At 39.5% G+C, this 16,342-nt stretch overlaps 1 protein-coding gene across 1 annotated transcript in view; it reads right to left on the bottom strand.

Annotated features, from left to right (window-relative positions):
• Positions 1 to 7,374, bottom strand: part of ASB4 (ankyrin repeat and SOCS box containing 4) — a 53,951-nt gene extending 46,577 nt beyond the window's left edge. Inside the window, exon 1 of the mRNA XM_084896695.1 lies at positions 6,884 to 7,374. Coding sequence (XP_084752821.1) covers positions 6,884 to 7,070 — 187 coding nt within the window. The 5' untranslated portion in view covers positions 7,071 to 7,374. The remainder of the gene's footprint in view (positions 1 to 6,883) is intronic.
• Between the last annotated feature and the right edge of the window lie 8,968 nt (positions 7,375 to 16,342).

The following is a 16,342-nucleotide window of genomic DNA, read 5'->3' as shown; positions in this document are numbered from 1 at the left end:
AAGTGTGGCCCTCTTAGGGTTATCTGAATTTGGGTAGAAATCTGTATTCAAAAAAGAGAATTCAGTTCTAAGATACTAATTTGAGATTATTGTCGCTGAGAAGGGAGAGCATTTGGTGATACGGACTTTCCCTGGCAGAGACAAATAGTATCAGATAGCTGGAGAATGCCAGTCCTGTGTGTGTGTGTGTGTGTGTGTGTGTGTGTGTAAATAAATATGCACACATAATTTATGTGTATATACCCATTTATACATCTTTATGTAACTGTGTACATTGCATCTGTGTTCCAAAACAGATGCAATGTACACAGTTTGCAACTGTGTACATTGTTTGCAACCTACTTTTGATAATGAGTGAATCACGTTTAACATTAATGCTCTATCAGTCATTTTCATGCTCAAACTTCCTCAACAAGCAATTTGCAAAGGCAGTCTTTTCTGACTGTCTTGGAAAGAAGCTGGTTCCAGATCTGAAACCTTGGATGTGTTTTGCCTGCCGATTAGCAGCAAAGATTAGACAGCTCTATGCGGCCGCTGATTGGGAATTCATGCCTGCTTCTGCAATGGGAAGAAAAATGATCCCCGAAAGGCAGCAGCAGAGAGCTGATTAAGAAAACACCATTTTGATGTAAAATCAAAGACACACAGAATGTTCGCGCTGGAGGGAAGATTATCCAGTCCAAGTCTTTCATTTTCCAGATGAGAAAACTGCCACTTTCTCAGACTGCTGGAGCCATACGTCTCCCGCCTCGGTCCCCGCTAATGGACTCGGGATATCTGCAATGCAGGGTTCCCATCTGTCTTTGTCTTCGTGGAGGCAGAATAGGTTTAGCACCAAGCCTGCTTCACAAATCACAGGAAAGAAGATCCCAGATTCATCTATAACATGTCACATCTCTGATTTGGAAATGCCTTTGCTTGTTGATTTCTTTCTGCCTCTTAAATTCCCAGTAGCACCTAGAGACTCTATCCTGCCCATTTATTGCATGCATCCATCATCCTTGGCCTCTCAGTCAGCTGCATCTTTGTCTCCTATAATAATCAAGCAGTACATTGGACTGGGACAGCCTTAGGTCCTGGAATTCAGCTGACCCCCTGCATGGAACAGTGCACCTCCCCTGGATGGGGATGTGTGCAGGTGGGTGGTGCCCCTAGGTGGGGGAAATAGGAAGAGGTCAGACTGGTGGAGACGATCAAGGCCTCCTGACATGTGTCTTGGAGCTGGGTTGCAGAACTTTGGTGGTGGTGTGAGGGGAGGGTGTTCTGGACAATTCAACTCTGAGCATAGCAGAAAAGCCTGCTGCAGAGACAGCAGCAGCCCATACCCAAGAGGCCACCCAAATACAATCACCACCTTAAAATGAGGCTGAGGCCGCAGGTCATTGTGTACAACCGTGTCCTTTCCACGACACCTGCCCTCACCGAGGATCAAACCTGAGGCAAAGCCATCTTCAAAAACGCACGAACATGTAGCACCTATGAACATACTGGTGTCCATGCTGCTAGGTCAAGAGATCTGACTTTGTCCTCCAACACACAATCCCCCACAGGCACAGCCTGAGAGAAACAGGGTGAACCAGGCAGAGTCATATCTTACTCCCTCCCTTGTTTCCACAGCAGCATGGTTCAGGGCTTCAGAACCTAGAATGTGATTCATTTTTAGCGTTTGTCTTGGAAAGGGCCCCTCTGCTCACCTCTGCAGGTGCTCAGACGGCAGGAAGGTCTGGGTGGAGCAGAACCGGGGAGCAAAGCCGTTGGGGGCAGTGAAGAAGCTGCTGCCTCCCCCACATGTCTACCACACACACACACACACACACACACACACACACACACACACATGCTGGCTCCGGGTCTGCTGTCGGTGCAGCGGCTGCTCCTGGCGGGAGACCTCAGCTTGAGCAAGGAGCTTAACTGAGGACATGCGGGCACAGGTTCCTTCTCCTCTGCAAAAGTCCCACTGGGAACTTCTAGCCCAGGCCATGGCCGTGTGGACTTAACGTGTCCAGTAATTTTTACCTTTCCCCAGACCAGGACACATTATCCGGGCCTGTAATCCCCCTTCTTAATCTCAGAGATTATCAGCATGCACAGGATTTAGAGAGGGTCTTGACAGAGCCTCCACTTTACAAATAGGATAATATCTTTTTTTTTCCTTCTTTTTTTTACTTATTCCTCATTGGATTTTTTTTTTTTTTTTTAAGATAGAGTGAAAAGGAAGGAGGGAAGGGGAGAGAGAAACATCAATGTGAGACAGACATGGATTGGTTCCTCTCACACGCATCTCATCCAGGGCTGGGGATCTAACCCGCAACCCAGGTATGTGCCCCCTTCACTGGGAATCAAACCCGAGACCCTTCAGTACGCAGGCCAACACTCTAACCACTGAGCTAACACAGGCCAGAGACTAGGATAATACCTTGTATGGATTAAGTTGCATAAAGTCCAAGTGTTTGAGTAACTAACAAACAGAGGCCAACTCACATTCTGGTTTCCCCAAACCTTAACTAGCCTTCGATACTCTGAAGGCGACATTCAGTTCACTTCTAAACCAATGTCACTTGTAAGAGACAGATCTGAAGGAATGTTATAATTTGGACCTCCCCCCAACCCCCCGACAAAAAAAAAAAAAAAAAAAAAAAAAAATGTGCAGACTAACTCGTGTGTTTAGTTTAAATCAGAAACCAAAGAGAGCTACAGGCGTAGCTGGGTAGTCCCCAGGCTCAGGAACCCTGGCATGGAGCGAAGGGTTCAGCCCTCCTCGGGAAGAAGACGTGGTCCTGCTGCAGAATTCGGGGGAGGCATGCACCCCAACCTCTGGGAAACCTTCGGCTAAGCCCATGCTCTGCGACAGTTACCAGCTCGATGTTAACTGAGTTCGAAGGGCCCGCACCCGAGAAGCTTCCGCTGTTACAGCCAGAGATTACACGCCTTGCTCGCGCCTGGATTAGCAGACATTTGCTCCAACTGTGTCCATGTATTTACACAGTCCCGAAGGATTAGAGACTGCAAGCACAAGTCTTGGCTATTTGCTAACAGCTAATATTTTGGGGGTACATTTCAGAGTTTCCCCAGGAGAGAGAGAAGGGGAAAAAGCAAGCTTGACAAGTAAAATTGAAAAGAAAAAAAAAATTGAACACTAAGGAATGGAAGAGAAACCCATGAGGGTCTTAGGAGAGCTGGAGAGTGAATTTCTGGCTAAGAGGAAAATTAGGTGGAAAAGAGATTATTCATGAAGAGAGTGGAAATAAGAGCATTTGAGATATCTGGATGGCAGGTGCTACTTAGTAAAGTAGATAGAGTACCCACCAGAAAGATTTCCAGTGAAATCACTCATTGGTTATTTTAATTAAAAATACCACTACCGACCAAAGAACCTGTGGCTGAGGCCATAAACAGAGGACTGAACTGCATTACACTGATTAATAAAAGGACTCTGGTTAACCTTGCTAACCAGGGAATTTCACCCCCAAGAGATGCGGATGATATTCTGCCCGGATCACGTATAAGCCAGGACTGAGACATCTGAAGGAAAATTGAGATGTGTAGTTGGTAGAACCTTTGGAAACAGTTTTATGGATGTTCATGCTTCCGCTATTCTGAGAAACAGCTCTGAGTTTTCTTAGAGACCTGGCTTGTGCCCTATATACTGTGTTCTTGGCATATAATAAACTTTATATCATTGACCTCACTGGGCGAGGCAGCTATTTATTGCATTTAGAAGTTAAAAAGTTGTTCGCTTGTTTAACTTTTCTTCCCATTTTAAAGTGATCATCTGGGAGATGTCATTTTGCTTCCTGGTGTTTGCTTTTAAGACCCATATCTCTGCCCTTCTCCAGGACATACCTCAAATGCCAACCAAAATGTTTTTCGATGTTTGCTTTACAAAGTGGGAGAGAAGTTTTTCAAATTCATAAAACATGACTTGATCTGAAGATTGGATTATGAGTTATTTAAAAATAACTTGACCCAATAAGACGAGATCTAACCTTAAGAATCATGAGCAGGCTCTGGGCTAGGCAGGTCCCACAGGGTGAGCCTGAGTCCTGGACGCTGGCCTCTAAGTCTGTTCTCTGTCACACAGGGAAGAGAAGTGCATTTTCAGATGCTGTGTTCTATATTTGCGCAGGAGGTCAACTTTTAATTGCTGGTGTACCAATTGGATTGTGGATTTGGGGGAACAATGTTCACATCCCAAGTTGATTTCTTTGCCAATGGAATTTAAGGTTACCTTTCCAAAAATTATAACCTCAATGTTATTAATGAAATTAATTTTCATACTGGCTTTAGACATACTATCTTTAGAGGGAAAATGTGATCACCCTTAGAAATCCTGTGAAAAGTGCTGTACATCCTAAAAGAAAGAAACATGGTTTGGGATTAATTGTGCCCTGGTTGATTTTCCCCGGGACAATTGGATATTGAACATAGATTATATTATTAACGACACAAGCAAATTTAGAGATAGCATGGTATCTGATATACGTTTTACACATTGTCTTGCTTAGTAAGACAAAAATGACAAGCCTGAAGGAAAATTCTCACACTTTAAAAGTAAACAAGCCATGTTCAGCTTCTTCACCTGGATGCTGGAAACATAGGATTGTTTATTTTATAAAACTTAATTTGGCTGCACTCTTATGATTTGTGTACTTTTCTGCATAGAGCTTTAAAAAGGTCAAAAACTAGTGCATAACAATTCCACATCCAAAAGTCTCCTGCGATTTAATAAAGCCTCACAAACTTGAATCTTGCACAGAAAAAGGTCTCATTAGAATTATTCAGAAAGGAGCTAACTCACACTAACTAACTAACTAACTAACTAACTAACCGACCAGTGTAGCCTGCTCAGCTGTTCCCTAGGAATTCCTCTGTGGCTTTAAGAAACTGATATAACCACTTAGGTCTATTTTGCTTGGCTAGCAACTGGGATTCTATTTATCACTTCCACCATGACTAAAATATTAAAAGATCTGATAATTAGGCTGGAAGAGGTGTGAAAAAGTTGGAGGAAACTTTGGAGAAAAAGGAGGCTTTAATTCAGGTTTCAGATTGCATTAGTCTCATACCCATATTCATATCAAACAGAGAGTGAGTGTATTACTTTCTATACAAATACAGACACATACGATTTCCTGCATCAACCCTGAAGATATGACCATAAATCCTATTATTTCTGTGCATACATCCATCTGGCGTGCATAAGAACAGAACTGTTCCTTTCCTTTCCCAGAGGGTGTAATTTGCTGTCTCCCTAATTGAAAGCCACATCACATAGTCCTAACACTATGAAAATACCCATTAGCATGAATGAAAATGTTTGCTCTGTGAGAACCGCAGGAGTGGGCGCAGAGTGACAGAAAGGATTTAAAATTCTTCTCATTTAGGGGGGTTGACACCTTTGGAAGCAAGAGGAACAGCACCGTTCTTCCCTGGAGCTTGCCCCTAAAACTTCCTTCCTCACAACCTCAGAAGCTCCGCATGCTCGGGAGATGAGAAAAGGCAGTCTTCACAACTCAGGGTCAGGCAAATTACCCACTGACTTAGACCTAAGTTATTTTACATTGGGCCCTAATGTAAATTTTTCAAAAAAAACAAAACACAACTCTTAAACATGTTTTGAGCATTCAGATCGTCTTTCACGGAACAAACCCATGTGATGTAAGTAACCTCGTTTTATAGTATTCTCTCTTTCTGTGTAACAGAACCCCCTATCTATCAACTACTTTTTTAAAAAACAGACCTCATTTTTATCTTCCAATCAAATAGCAATGCTAATTGATTATAAAGCCTGCAAGTATTAATTATAAACTGGCCTCGGCTATTCTACCCTTCAGAACTCATAATCAGAGTACAGTTAATTCATGTAGAACTATATACCCTTAGCATTAGTTGCTAAAAATTGATGGTGCTGATGATTTATATAGGCATGGAATGCATTTTAAACATGAACAAAGAATGGGTGTCTCTCTCTAAATGCCACATACAAGACCTTATCTATTTTATTAAACAGAAGTGATGTTGAACGTGGTGTTTGTTTGCAGTCTGCTCACCAGATGGCCTCGCTACTCAAGTTCCCCCATAACTAGCTGATTTGGGAAATCAGAAGCTGTACTCTTCTAATTTATTTCTGATTCATTAACCATGAGTTTCAGAAAGTCCCTGGATTAAAAAACAATCAGTTCTGATTTTTTGTTTTCCTTAGTTCTTCAGAACACAGATAATCTGTGTTAAGTAGATCTACAATTTTGATCTATTATTCAAGGGGAAAAGTTCACTTTTTTTGTTTCGGTTCAGCTTTCCTGACTAAACTGAAAACTCATTAAAATGATGAGAACCATCAAGATGCATCAAGGCACAGCCTTACGCATTCATTAACTCTCCAAACGGGGGCAAAATCCACTTTGTTGATAGAGAGGGACATAGAGATGACACATCTTTAAGTGGCTGTGTTAAAAGAGACTTCTCTGCTTGTCCCCAAGCCACTCATACCATCTGAGCAGTCTCTTTAGCCATAATCTAGAGATGTTTTCTTTATTCTATGTCAGTATAGGCACAAGAAAAGTTAGAAATAGAAGGAAATCGCTCTATTCAATGATTGGCCAGGATTTCGAATTCCAAGTACAAGGATAGAGAAAGAAAAAAAGGGAGAGCACAATTTCTTTTTTTTTTTTTTAAGTACATATATATCTCCATGTTGCAATCTATTTTAACGAGAAATAAAAGATTAAATTAGAAATATTTTTAAAATACATATTTAAAGAAACAGGAGTCGTTGATTGAATGTGGGTGACTGACGCTGCACATTAAAAACTCCATTTTCTATCGATTTTACCAATTACACCTAAAACTTTTACCAAGTACCAGTTACACCTATAATGTTTACCTTGTTTATAAGATGCCAAAACCATATTCTGATCTTCAACTTCAAACACTGTGTCCACATCTATTTGCCTTTGGATTAAAATGGCCTTCAATTTTCCGAAGTCATTTGACTTTAGAGCCTCAAGAAAATTTCTCTTAACTAGCTTGGCAGCTGCGGGTGCACTGACAGGGAGATCGGTGCTGTCCATCCTTCCTCTTCCTCTGGAAGCTTTGCTGTGATTTATCAGGAGAGCGGCACCAAGCAAACAGGCACATGCTGGAGAGCCCACAAAGTGTCGGCTAATTTTATCCCAAAGTTATGCTGATCCGTTCTATTTATATAGGGATCATTTCAAACTTCAAAATATCCTTCTTGGCTGTCACTGCATTTTCAGATCTTCAAAACTGGTCCTATACTAACTGATTCTTGAATAATACCACCATGCCAATAAGAAGGAAAACCCTCCTGATGCATTTCAGAGGGTGAAATGTCACTATGATCAAAGTAATCCTGTGAGATTTCAAAGCTCTTACTGCTTCTCCCTCCCTCAGCAAAAACATCTGGTGCCCAACTGGAGATCCAGTGTCTTGCTCTGTTTCACCGATAGCCCAACTATAAATTTGTTCCAGTTGCTGATACGTGTGCTTCTGAAAAAGCTATCATACTTTTGTAATATAAGCCTGCAAAATCGAGCATGGTCACACACACTTGAAAACAGAGGGGTTTCAAGTGACCTGAACTTGAAAATGTTCGATGTCAGAAAAGAAAGTGCGGTGGGGTGCTGGTGGCTGAGGACTGTTTCAGATAAAGAGAGACTAAAGAGACAAAACAGCTACTTTCAGTGAGTGGATGAATTTATTTAATCATGGATTTTTTTTTTTTTTAGTCAGTTAAAAAAAAGACCATATTGGAATAATTGTAGAAATATGAATATGGACTAGATATTACTTGATACTATGAAATTATTGTTCATTTTTAAGGGTGTGGTAAATGTATTTGGCTATTTAAAAGAATATTCTTATTCTTAACGGATATTTTAGGGGTAAATTGTCGTGATGTCTAAAACTGCTTTACAAAAAGTTCAGAAATATAAAAATAAATATACACATATACCAGCACATATACATATAAAAGTGTATTGTGTATTTGTATGTGTGTAGAGACAGAAAGAGAAAGCAAATTTAGCAAAAAGTGTAAAGTTGGTGTCCACTATATTATTCTCTCAGCTTTTTCTCTAGATTTTCTCTAGATTTGAAATGTTTTCAAATAAAAAGTTAAAGAGGAAAATACTCAATTTTTTAAAATGTATAAATCATGGGAAATTAGAAAATGATCATGAGTATTAATTTTGAATCAAAAATCACATTTTATATATTGTTGATGAGAGTCAAAACTTAAAGTGATAATAGCATTTAATTCTTAGAATTTACCAAAGGATGTAAAACATGGATGCAAATTATAACACAATTTTTAACTCTTTCATTGATGTGTAGCATAAATACAAGAAAGTAGAAGGTGACAAGTCAAGTCTATGGCTTGTTAAATTTTTACAAAAGTAAAATCAATTCCCCCATGGAATTCGGTCCCCTTCTCATCAGAGGATACATCCTAAGACCCCTAAGTGGATGCCTGAAACGGGATAGAACCAAACCTAACTAAATGATGTTTTGTTTCTATACATACATACCTTTGATAAAGTTTAATTTATAAATTAGGTACAGTCAGATAAACACAACTAATATTAAAATAGAACAATTGTAATAATATACTGTAGTAAAAGTTATGTGAATGTGCTCTCTCAATATATCTGATAACTGAGAGGGCTACTAAGTGATTAATAGGTGGGGATCATACAGTGTGAAATCTCAGGACAAACGGATGAGTCAAGCACTGGGCAGGATGGAGCTGAGTGGTGGGAGATTTCAGCTTGCTACTTAGAATGGCCAGCAACTTAAAACATATGAATGATTTATTTCTGGAATTTTACGTTTAATGCTTTTAGACCACTGCTGACAGTGGGCAACAGAGACTATGGAAAGTGAAACTTCAGATAAGGGAGGACTACTGTAGTTCAAATATATGTAAAACTCCTTCCAATCAAAATATACACCTGACTCCAGGGACAACCATTATCCTGACAACTAACAATATAGATTAGCATTGCTTGTTTTTTCCATGTTTGGGATATTTTGTTAATATTATTAATTTTTAAGTTTTCAAGAAGATAAAATTTCAAGCTTAACATAGTATAACATATTTGTCCTGCAAGAAAAGGATAAATAAATAAAAATGTATGAGTGGATGATTACATTGTTAATAATAGTAAAAAAAATAGAAGCAATCTAAAGATCAACATAGAAAATTTGATAAACAAATTTGGCATATACAAATAATGGAATACCCTTCAGTCATGATAACTAGATAGATCTATATTTATTTTAAAATATCTGTGAGATAAGAAATTTATAAAATAATATGTATAGAACAAACATCTTTTTAAAACATCTATACTTACATAATTTAGGAACATATATTTGTATATATGTATAGAATTCATATATATTTATATAATGTACCAAATGTTTAAATATATATACTATATTTGACACATAGGAAGGAAAGTCTGTAAGCATCTATTATTAAATATCTTCGACTTTTATTTCCCAGTGGTAAGATTATGTCAGATTTCTTCTTTATCTCTTTCTTATTTTGTGAATTCATCTACAATGAGCAAATATTACATTTGTAATAAAAAGGTATTTCCATGCTGAACATATTAATAAGGATAACGTGTTGACTCAGAATAACTACAGAATTACAGATTCCATGAGGGAGGGAAGTGAATAATTCTCATGTCCTTAGTGTCTACCTAGCTCAAATGAATAAATAAAGAGTGAATGTATGAAGAATTAATCATTAATTATTTATAATGTCCTGAGCACATGCTTGGGGGCAAATATGATACTCTTCCTTTGAAGTCCTCTGGGTCATTCAAGCAGATATATAGCATTTATTGATATGTTTTGTCCATTTTTGACATAACTAGAGGAAGAAAGCATTCCCAGTATAGGAAACAGAGACATCCAAGAATTTTGCATTATGTGAGGATAATTAGTGCAAAGGACACTAAAATTTACTCTACTCAAAATGAAGATCAAATTTCACAAAATGGGAGGTCTTTTAAAATTCAACTTCAAAAATAAAAGCAAATTATGGGGAACATTTTTTTCACTTCATATTTAATAACATTGAGGTTCACAGCAGTTATACAATTCATAGATTCATGAAATGAAATGTTTACTATTTTCTGAGGAAGATAATTTTTCTGATCCAATTTCATAATAAGAGTCATTCAAAAGATAAAAGATATTGCTTTATGTTATTACTACTATAATAACTAATCAGTGCAATATCAAAGGATCAAGAGAGGCCCTGGCAAAACTGATGAAGCTCCCGTGAATACTTATGTAAATATGATCCTTTTTTTATTAGTTTGACAACAATCAATATATAATTAACTATCACATCCTGGTTCACAAAGCCATCCATTCCATTATTTGAAAATTAGCATCAGAAGTTTCTTTGTTACATTGGGCCAAAATTTGCCCATTGGGTCTAAGTATGAACATAACAATCATACAATCATTCAAACTCATCATGGATGAAGGCCTTCCGAACATTTGGAAATAGCATCCTATCTCTCATAATAATGTTTTTCTGAAGTAGTGTCAACTGTTCCTTATTTGGGGTGGTTTCCAGAATTCTTTTATATATATATATATATATATATATATATATATATATATATATATATATATATATTTGATTTTTTACAGAGAGGAAGGGAGAGGGATAGAGAGTTAGAAACATCAATGAGAGAGAATCATCGATCAGCTGCCTCTTGCACACCCCCTACTGGGGATGTGCCCGCAACCAAGGTACATGCCCTTGACCGGAATCGAACCCAGGACCCTTTAGTCCGCAGGCCGATGCTCTATCCACTGAGCCAAACCGGTTCTGGCGGTTTCCAGAATTCTTTTGCCTTGCCCGATCCCTTATGGATCCTCTCTAGTTTATTAATGAATGCTCCTCTTAAATCTCGGTGCCTAAAATGGAACATATATTCCTAGAGGGAGCTGACAACTATGGATTAAGATGGATGACACTGGGGATTCACTGGGTTTTTTTGAAATTCTATTGGTATTCTTAGGGGCACTTTGCAAGTCTGCCTCATGTAATAGTTGTAATCCCTTCAGTAAATACCTACCGAGCACCGACCACGTGCCAGGAACTTACTCTGAGTACTGGAGCTACAGCAGCGCACCAAACAGACAAAAATCCTGCTTTTGTAGACCTTTGAATGCTAACGGATTTAAGTGCTCATGAAAGTTCTCAGATCTTTCCAGCATTCTGTATACTGGTATTTGACACAAAGTTGCAATTCATTGAATCGAATACAAAAATAATATAGTTTGTTTATATCCAATTAATGGATTTGATCCCCCTTATGGATTCTCCACCATAGTAACAAAGGAAGGGTAACTTAATCTTATTCCAACCTGATATGTTTAGTCTGATCCAAATATTTAACAGTCTCTTTAAATAAATGCTCAGTCTCTTTGGATATAATTCCATACCTTTTAAAGTTATGACTTTCCTTCTAAGATGGTTTCTGGAAATATGGGATATGGATAGAAGCAATATTGGAAATAGTAATATTGAACAACCAGTGCCAATGAAGAGATAGATCATCAATAACCAGTGTGGCCAGACGAAATGTATCCTAGGAAAATATCAATCAAGGGTAGAAGGACAGCTTATATGACCTCATATAAGGGAGAGGGGGTCCTCAGGCAGATTCATTGTCCTCTGGGCCCTCACTGATCTCCGTGGCAGAGTGACTCTTATCTGGCTATACTCAGATTTCTGGATTCCAACACTGGAGTACGTGATCCTGGTCATTGGCCTCCTATTTTGATATCCATAAACACTGTAGGCTCTTGACTATGTCAGTCCAATGTATACTCAGAAACTCTGTTTCTCCCCCCACCACACACACACACACACACACACACACACACACACACACACATACTTTATATAAAAACCATGAAGTTTTCTGCAGCTTTCTGCAACTGCCTTCTTGCCATCCTTTTTGGACTAGAATGGGCATGCACCTAAGTAGAAGGCTGGACTTCTCCAAAGAATCCATATTCTCCCTGATGCTGGATCACTAATCTCAGTGTCTTCAGACCTCCTCAGGTTCCCTCTAAGTCCCTTCTTCTCTTCACTGCTCCTCTAAAGTACAACCCTGGAAGAAATGTGTGTACAAAGATGAGAGCATAGCATCTAACCCTTCGATCAACCTATACCCATATCATAATGTCTAAAGACTTCCCGTATTCCTGGCTAGAAGGGTCCAGTTCTGGACTTTTACTTCCCCGTTGACCTTTCCTTTTGATCCCTAGTTCAGCAAGCTTGTTGCCCTCCCCCACAGGGTGGAAGAGTTGCCCTTTGGCATTATGGAAGAAACCCCATCATTTGAATCCTTCAGGCATGATTCCTGATATAAAGAAGATAACATGATTTAGAAAAAAAACCATTTTTTTAATGCCTGATTTTCACAACTATTTTATTTCTAACTCAGCATTGCCACTTAAAACAGACCAATGGCCAGTTTGTCCTGCGGTGCTCCAATACTTTCTTTCCTTGGGTTAACAAACCTCAGACTTGGCCCTAAAGGCTGAATGAAGGCTTCAAGGAGAAAAATTTCAAAAAGAAATAAAATAGCATTGCTTTAACTTTTGGAAACACTACCGTTTTAACCTAAACAGAGGACTTTTAATTTTTCTCAGAGAAGCTATTTCAATTCCATTTCAGAGCTGTAAAAAATAAATAAATAAATCTAAACTTGTGGAATAATTAGAGAAAACAAAGCCAACTATCATGAAGAAATGTATAAAATTAAGAAAGTCTTCTGTGTTGTGCTAAAAAAAAAAAAATCAATTACTGACCAATTTACCTGAGCAGCAGAGGATAAAACTAAGAGATTATTATTTGTGCTTACAAAACAAATAAGAGCTTAATTAAATTGCCCATCAAAGTCATTCTAACATATAGGAAGTGCTGTGACCAATGCTAATGAAACAGATTTGAGACCTGCCTACATTATTCAGACCATGTCTCCAAATCACCATCTCAGAAGGCCATGTTAACACCATGGACACATGTCACACCATCTACTCAGGCCTGACAGAAATCCCTCTATCCTCCTGCTCTTCAAAATGAAAATGTTCCATGCTAAAAATGAGTTTTTTATTAGTGTGTCACAGCATGCCAGGAGAGTGTCCTCTGCTCTTGGACAAAATGAGGAGCTTTCTGACAAGGAGGAGCTTTCTGACAAGGTGATGCCATGGGGGGGGGGGGGGGGGGCGAGCAGGCTGGTTCTGAGACAAGAAAAAGGTCACCTGAGGAGGCTGTCCTCCTTAGGATGCCTCACCTCTTTTCAAATATTGTGAAGCTCAGTAAAGCATGGGAATGGAACTGAGAGATTTTTCACTTATTCCATTTCTTCTGCTCCTTGAACCCAAGTCCAGTTCTCCCAAAGTTAAACCTAGAACAGCATCTTCATAATGGCTGTGTCTGGCCTGGCACACGGGAGGTTCTCAAAAATAATTTATAAGTGATGATAGTTTTATATTTTCCATAGATAAGCAGAAAAGCACACATTTTTTATTTTATTTTTGGAGATTCAATATTGAAATGGAGCAAACACAAAAATTTTCCAAACCATATTAGGGTGTTAATCTTCTATTGTCCAAGTCCTCTATACCACCCTGGGGATTGGGGCATGGCAATAGGATTATAATGGGGATCTAGAAAACTAGTGCAATTAGATCTATACTTTTGTAACAGTGCAGATCCATTCTCTGCGCTAAGTGTACCATTTGGTAAGAATATTTCCCATGTTTGTAAGACTCCAGTGAAACCATGTGCATAAACATGTTTTGTACATTGTGAAGCATTCCAGAAGCATTCCAAGATTATTATTTGCTGCCGTTGATAATAGTGTGCTAACACGACATCGTAAATAACTCTCCTGAGGAAGATTAGATGGTGCTCCTGTATACAAGGGCATTGCATTGGCCTGGGACTCTGGGTGGTGTTCCCACTCTAATGATAATCAGCTTGTGTGTTTCCAATCCCTCAAAACACCTCTCAGTGACTCAGTTTCTTTTAAGTAAAATGAGACCTACTGTGCTCATCCCTCAGCCTTCCGGTTTGTTTTTGTTCTCTTTTCTCCTGTTGAAATCAGTGTCTCCTGGATCTTGGCAAAGCTTGACAGCGTTTACCAAGATAGATGTCCCTGCCATGACTTTCTGAACAGGCTGCCCATCGCCCTTGCAGGCTCGGCCTCCGTCTCCCACCAGCTGGGGGCGCTGGAAGAACTCTCAAAGCCCTTCCAATTCTAAAGTTCTGCATCTCTATATTCTTGATGGTAATTACACACAGAAAGCATGTGTTTAGCATAAAATCGGGTTGTTGTTTTTTTGTTTGTTTGTTTGTTTTTAATGCCACAAATGGCTGAAATGCTTGCTTTTCAACGTCCTCATTGAGCACATCTTCATGGGGCTTGACATTCATCAGCCACTGCTGCACCCTTCCTGGAGTTAATATCAGCGAACAGGCCAGTTGTCTCTCACGAGAGAGAGTATTGGAAGTGAATCTGCAGTGAATCACTGGGAGCTTTCTTGGAGCATCTTGGTCCCTGGCACCATGTGACATTGCTCTCTTTCAATGATCCCCTTAATGGGTGGCGGGTGACAGAACGGCCAGATTGACGCGAGCCATAAATAAGCCCTGGTCCACCTGAATTTTGACAGACTGCTCATTTAATGTCATCGTTGGCTGTGAAAGACAAGGTTGCTCGAGATAAAAACATCCCTGCGCACACTGGGTGGCCATTAGCTCTGTGCTCTGGGTCTCCTAGCAACTGGCTTGCATTTACATGTCCTTCCAGCGCAGTTAAGCATCAACACCAGCTTGTATTGCCATCCCTCACCCATCACAAAATCAACCCGGGGGAATAATTTACCATAATTTTGTCTCCGCAGAACATTAACCTCACGCCTGTGCTCCAGGCGGTATTTGCATCCTCTTTTCATGTCAGACAAACGTATAAAGGAGAAGGTGTCGTTAAGAGGAGAAAATTGCCCATCCCTTTCAGGTGTTGCAGACATCCAGCTGTTTTGAGGGATCTTTTTTTTCTAATATTCTGTAATGTTCTTCAAGACCGACAGTTCTCAGACACCAGCAAGCTGTTTACAATTGCAGAGACCGGTCGTCCACAGGATTTTCTATACATCGAGATACCTAACCTGTGAATGCCCCCAGATTGCATTCAAGCCCCTGGATACTGGAGCTTTGTCGGGGTTCTGCAGAGAGAAGTTTGCATGATGAGTCATGCTGGCAGAGCTGCAGTCCAGGCTGGGGGAGGGCAAGGAGAGGAACAGGAGCATATTTACAGGAACACCATAGGGAAATAATCCACCTTAAAAACAGCAACAACAACACACAGCATTCCTGCTTTTACAAAAATGTGTTTACTTGTCAAGTAGGATCACAGAATGATAAACTGGAAAACAATTTTGACTTTTGTACTTGGTCAAGACAGAAAAAGCTCAGGCCAGATAGTTTATGAGACTTGCTCAAGACAACACAGTTGATGAGTGGCAAAGGGGAGAGACTCCAACCTGGTGCCAAGCTTCATACTTTTATTTTTTGACCCACACGATTCTGCTTCTGCCCAGCTCTCATTCTCTGTCTCCTCTCCTTAAACTGACTTATCGGTGCGAGGAAGAGATAGGCAGCCACATTGGGGTAGATGAGAAAGCTATCCTACCCTCTTTAAAGTGGATGCATCTCTGAAAACTTGACACGTTTATAAAATAAACAGGGATCAATGCTTATTTTACATATTTTTGATGTGGTCCCTGTTTACTGGGGGGTGGGGGGGATTCAAAAGCTGACACAGAGTTCATCTTTTGGCAAATATTTTGAAGGACGCTGTTTAAAAAAAAATACATCAACAAATGTATTTGTTGCTGCAAGCAACAAAGCACATTTTCAAGCCACAAGCGTTTTTCTGAAGAGAGAATCAGAATAAAAACCCTGCGGCCAGCCAGGCGTTTGGTGACCTGTCTTTAGCGCGTCGGCCACTTGATGGCAATGTTCCTCGGCAAATGAAGCTGTAAAACCAGCTGCAGTATCCCAGAAAAACAAATCTGAGCCAATGCAGATAAGTCGTGATTGAGATGAAATCACAAATACAGATGAAAAATTGGTTTGTTTTTTTTTATCCACATATACTATATCCTTTCTGATCCTATTTTCCTACCATGGATTTCTCTGTTCAGAATTTGCCATGGATTTATGATGTTTTAGAATGAATTTCAAGGCACCAGTGGCAAATAAATACGT

Source organism: Pipistrellus hanaki, assembly GCF_964339955.1.
Source record: "Pipistrellus hanaki genome assembly, chromosome: 10".
Taxonomy (NCBI): domain Eukaryota; kingdom Metazoa; phylum Chordata; class Mammalia; order Chiroptera; family Vespertilionidae; genus Pipistrellus; species Pipistrellus hanaki.
The sequence above is the reverse complement of the archived record's forward strand: the minus strand, read 5'-3'. Positions and strand labels throughout refer to the sequence as shown.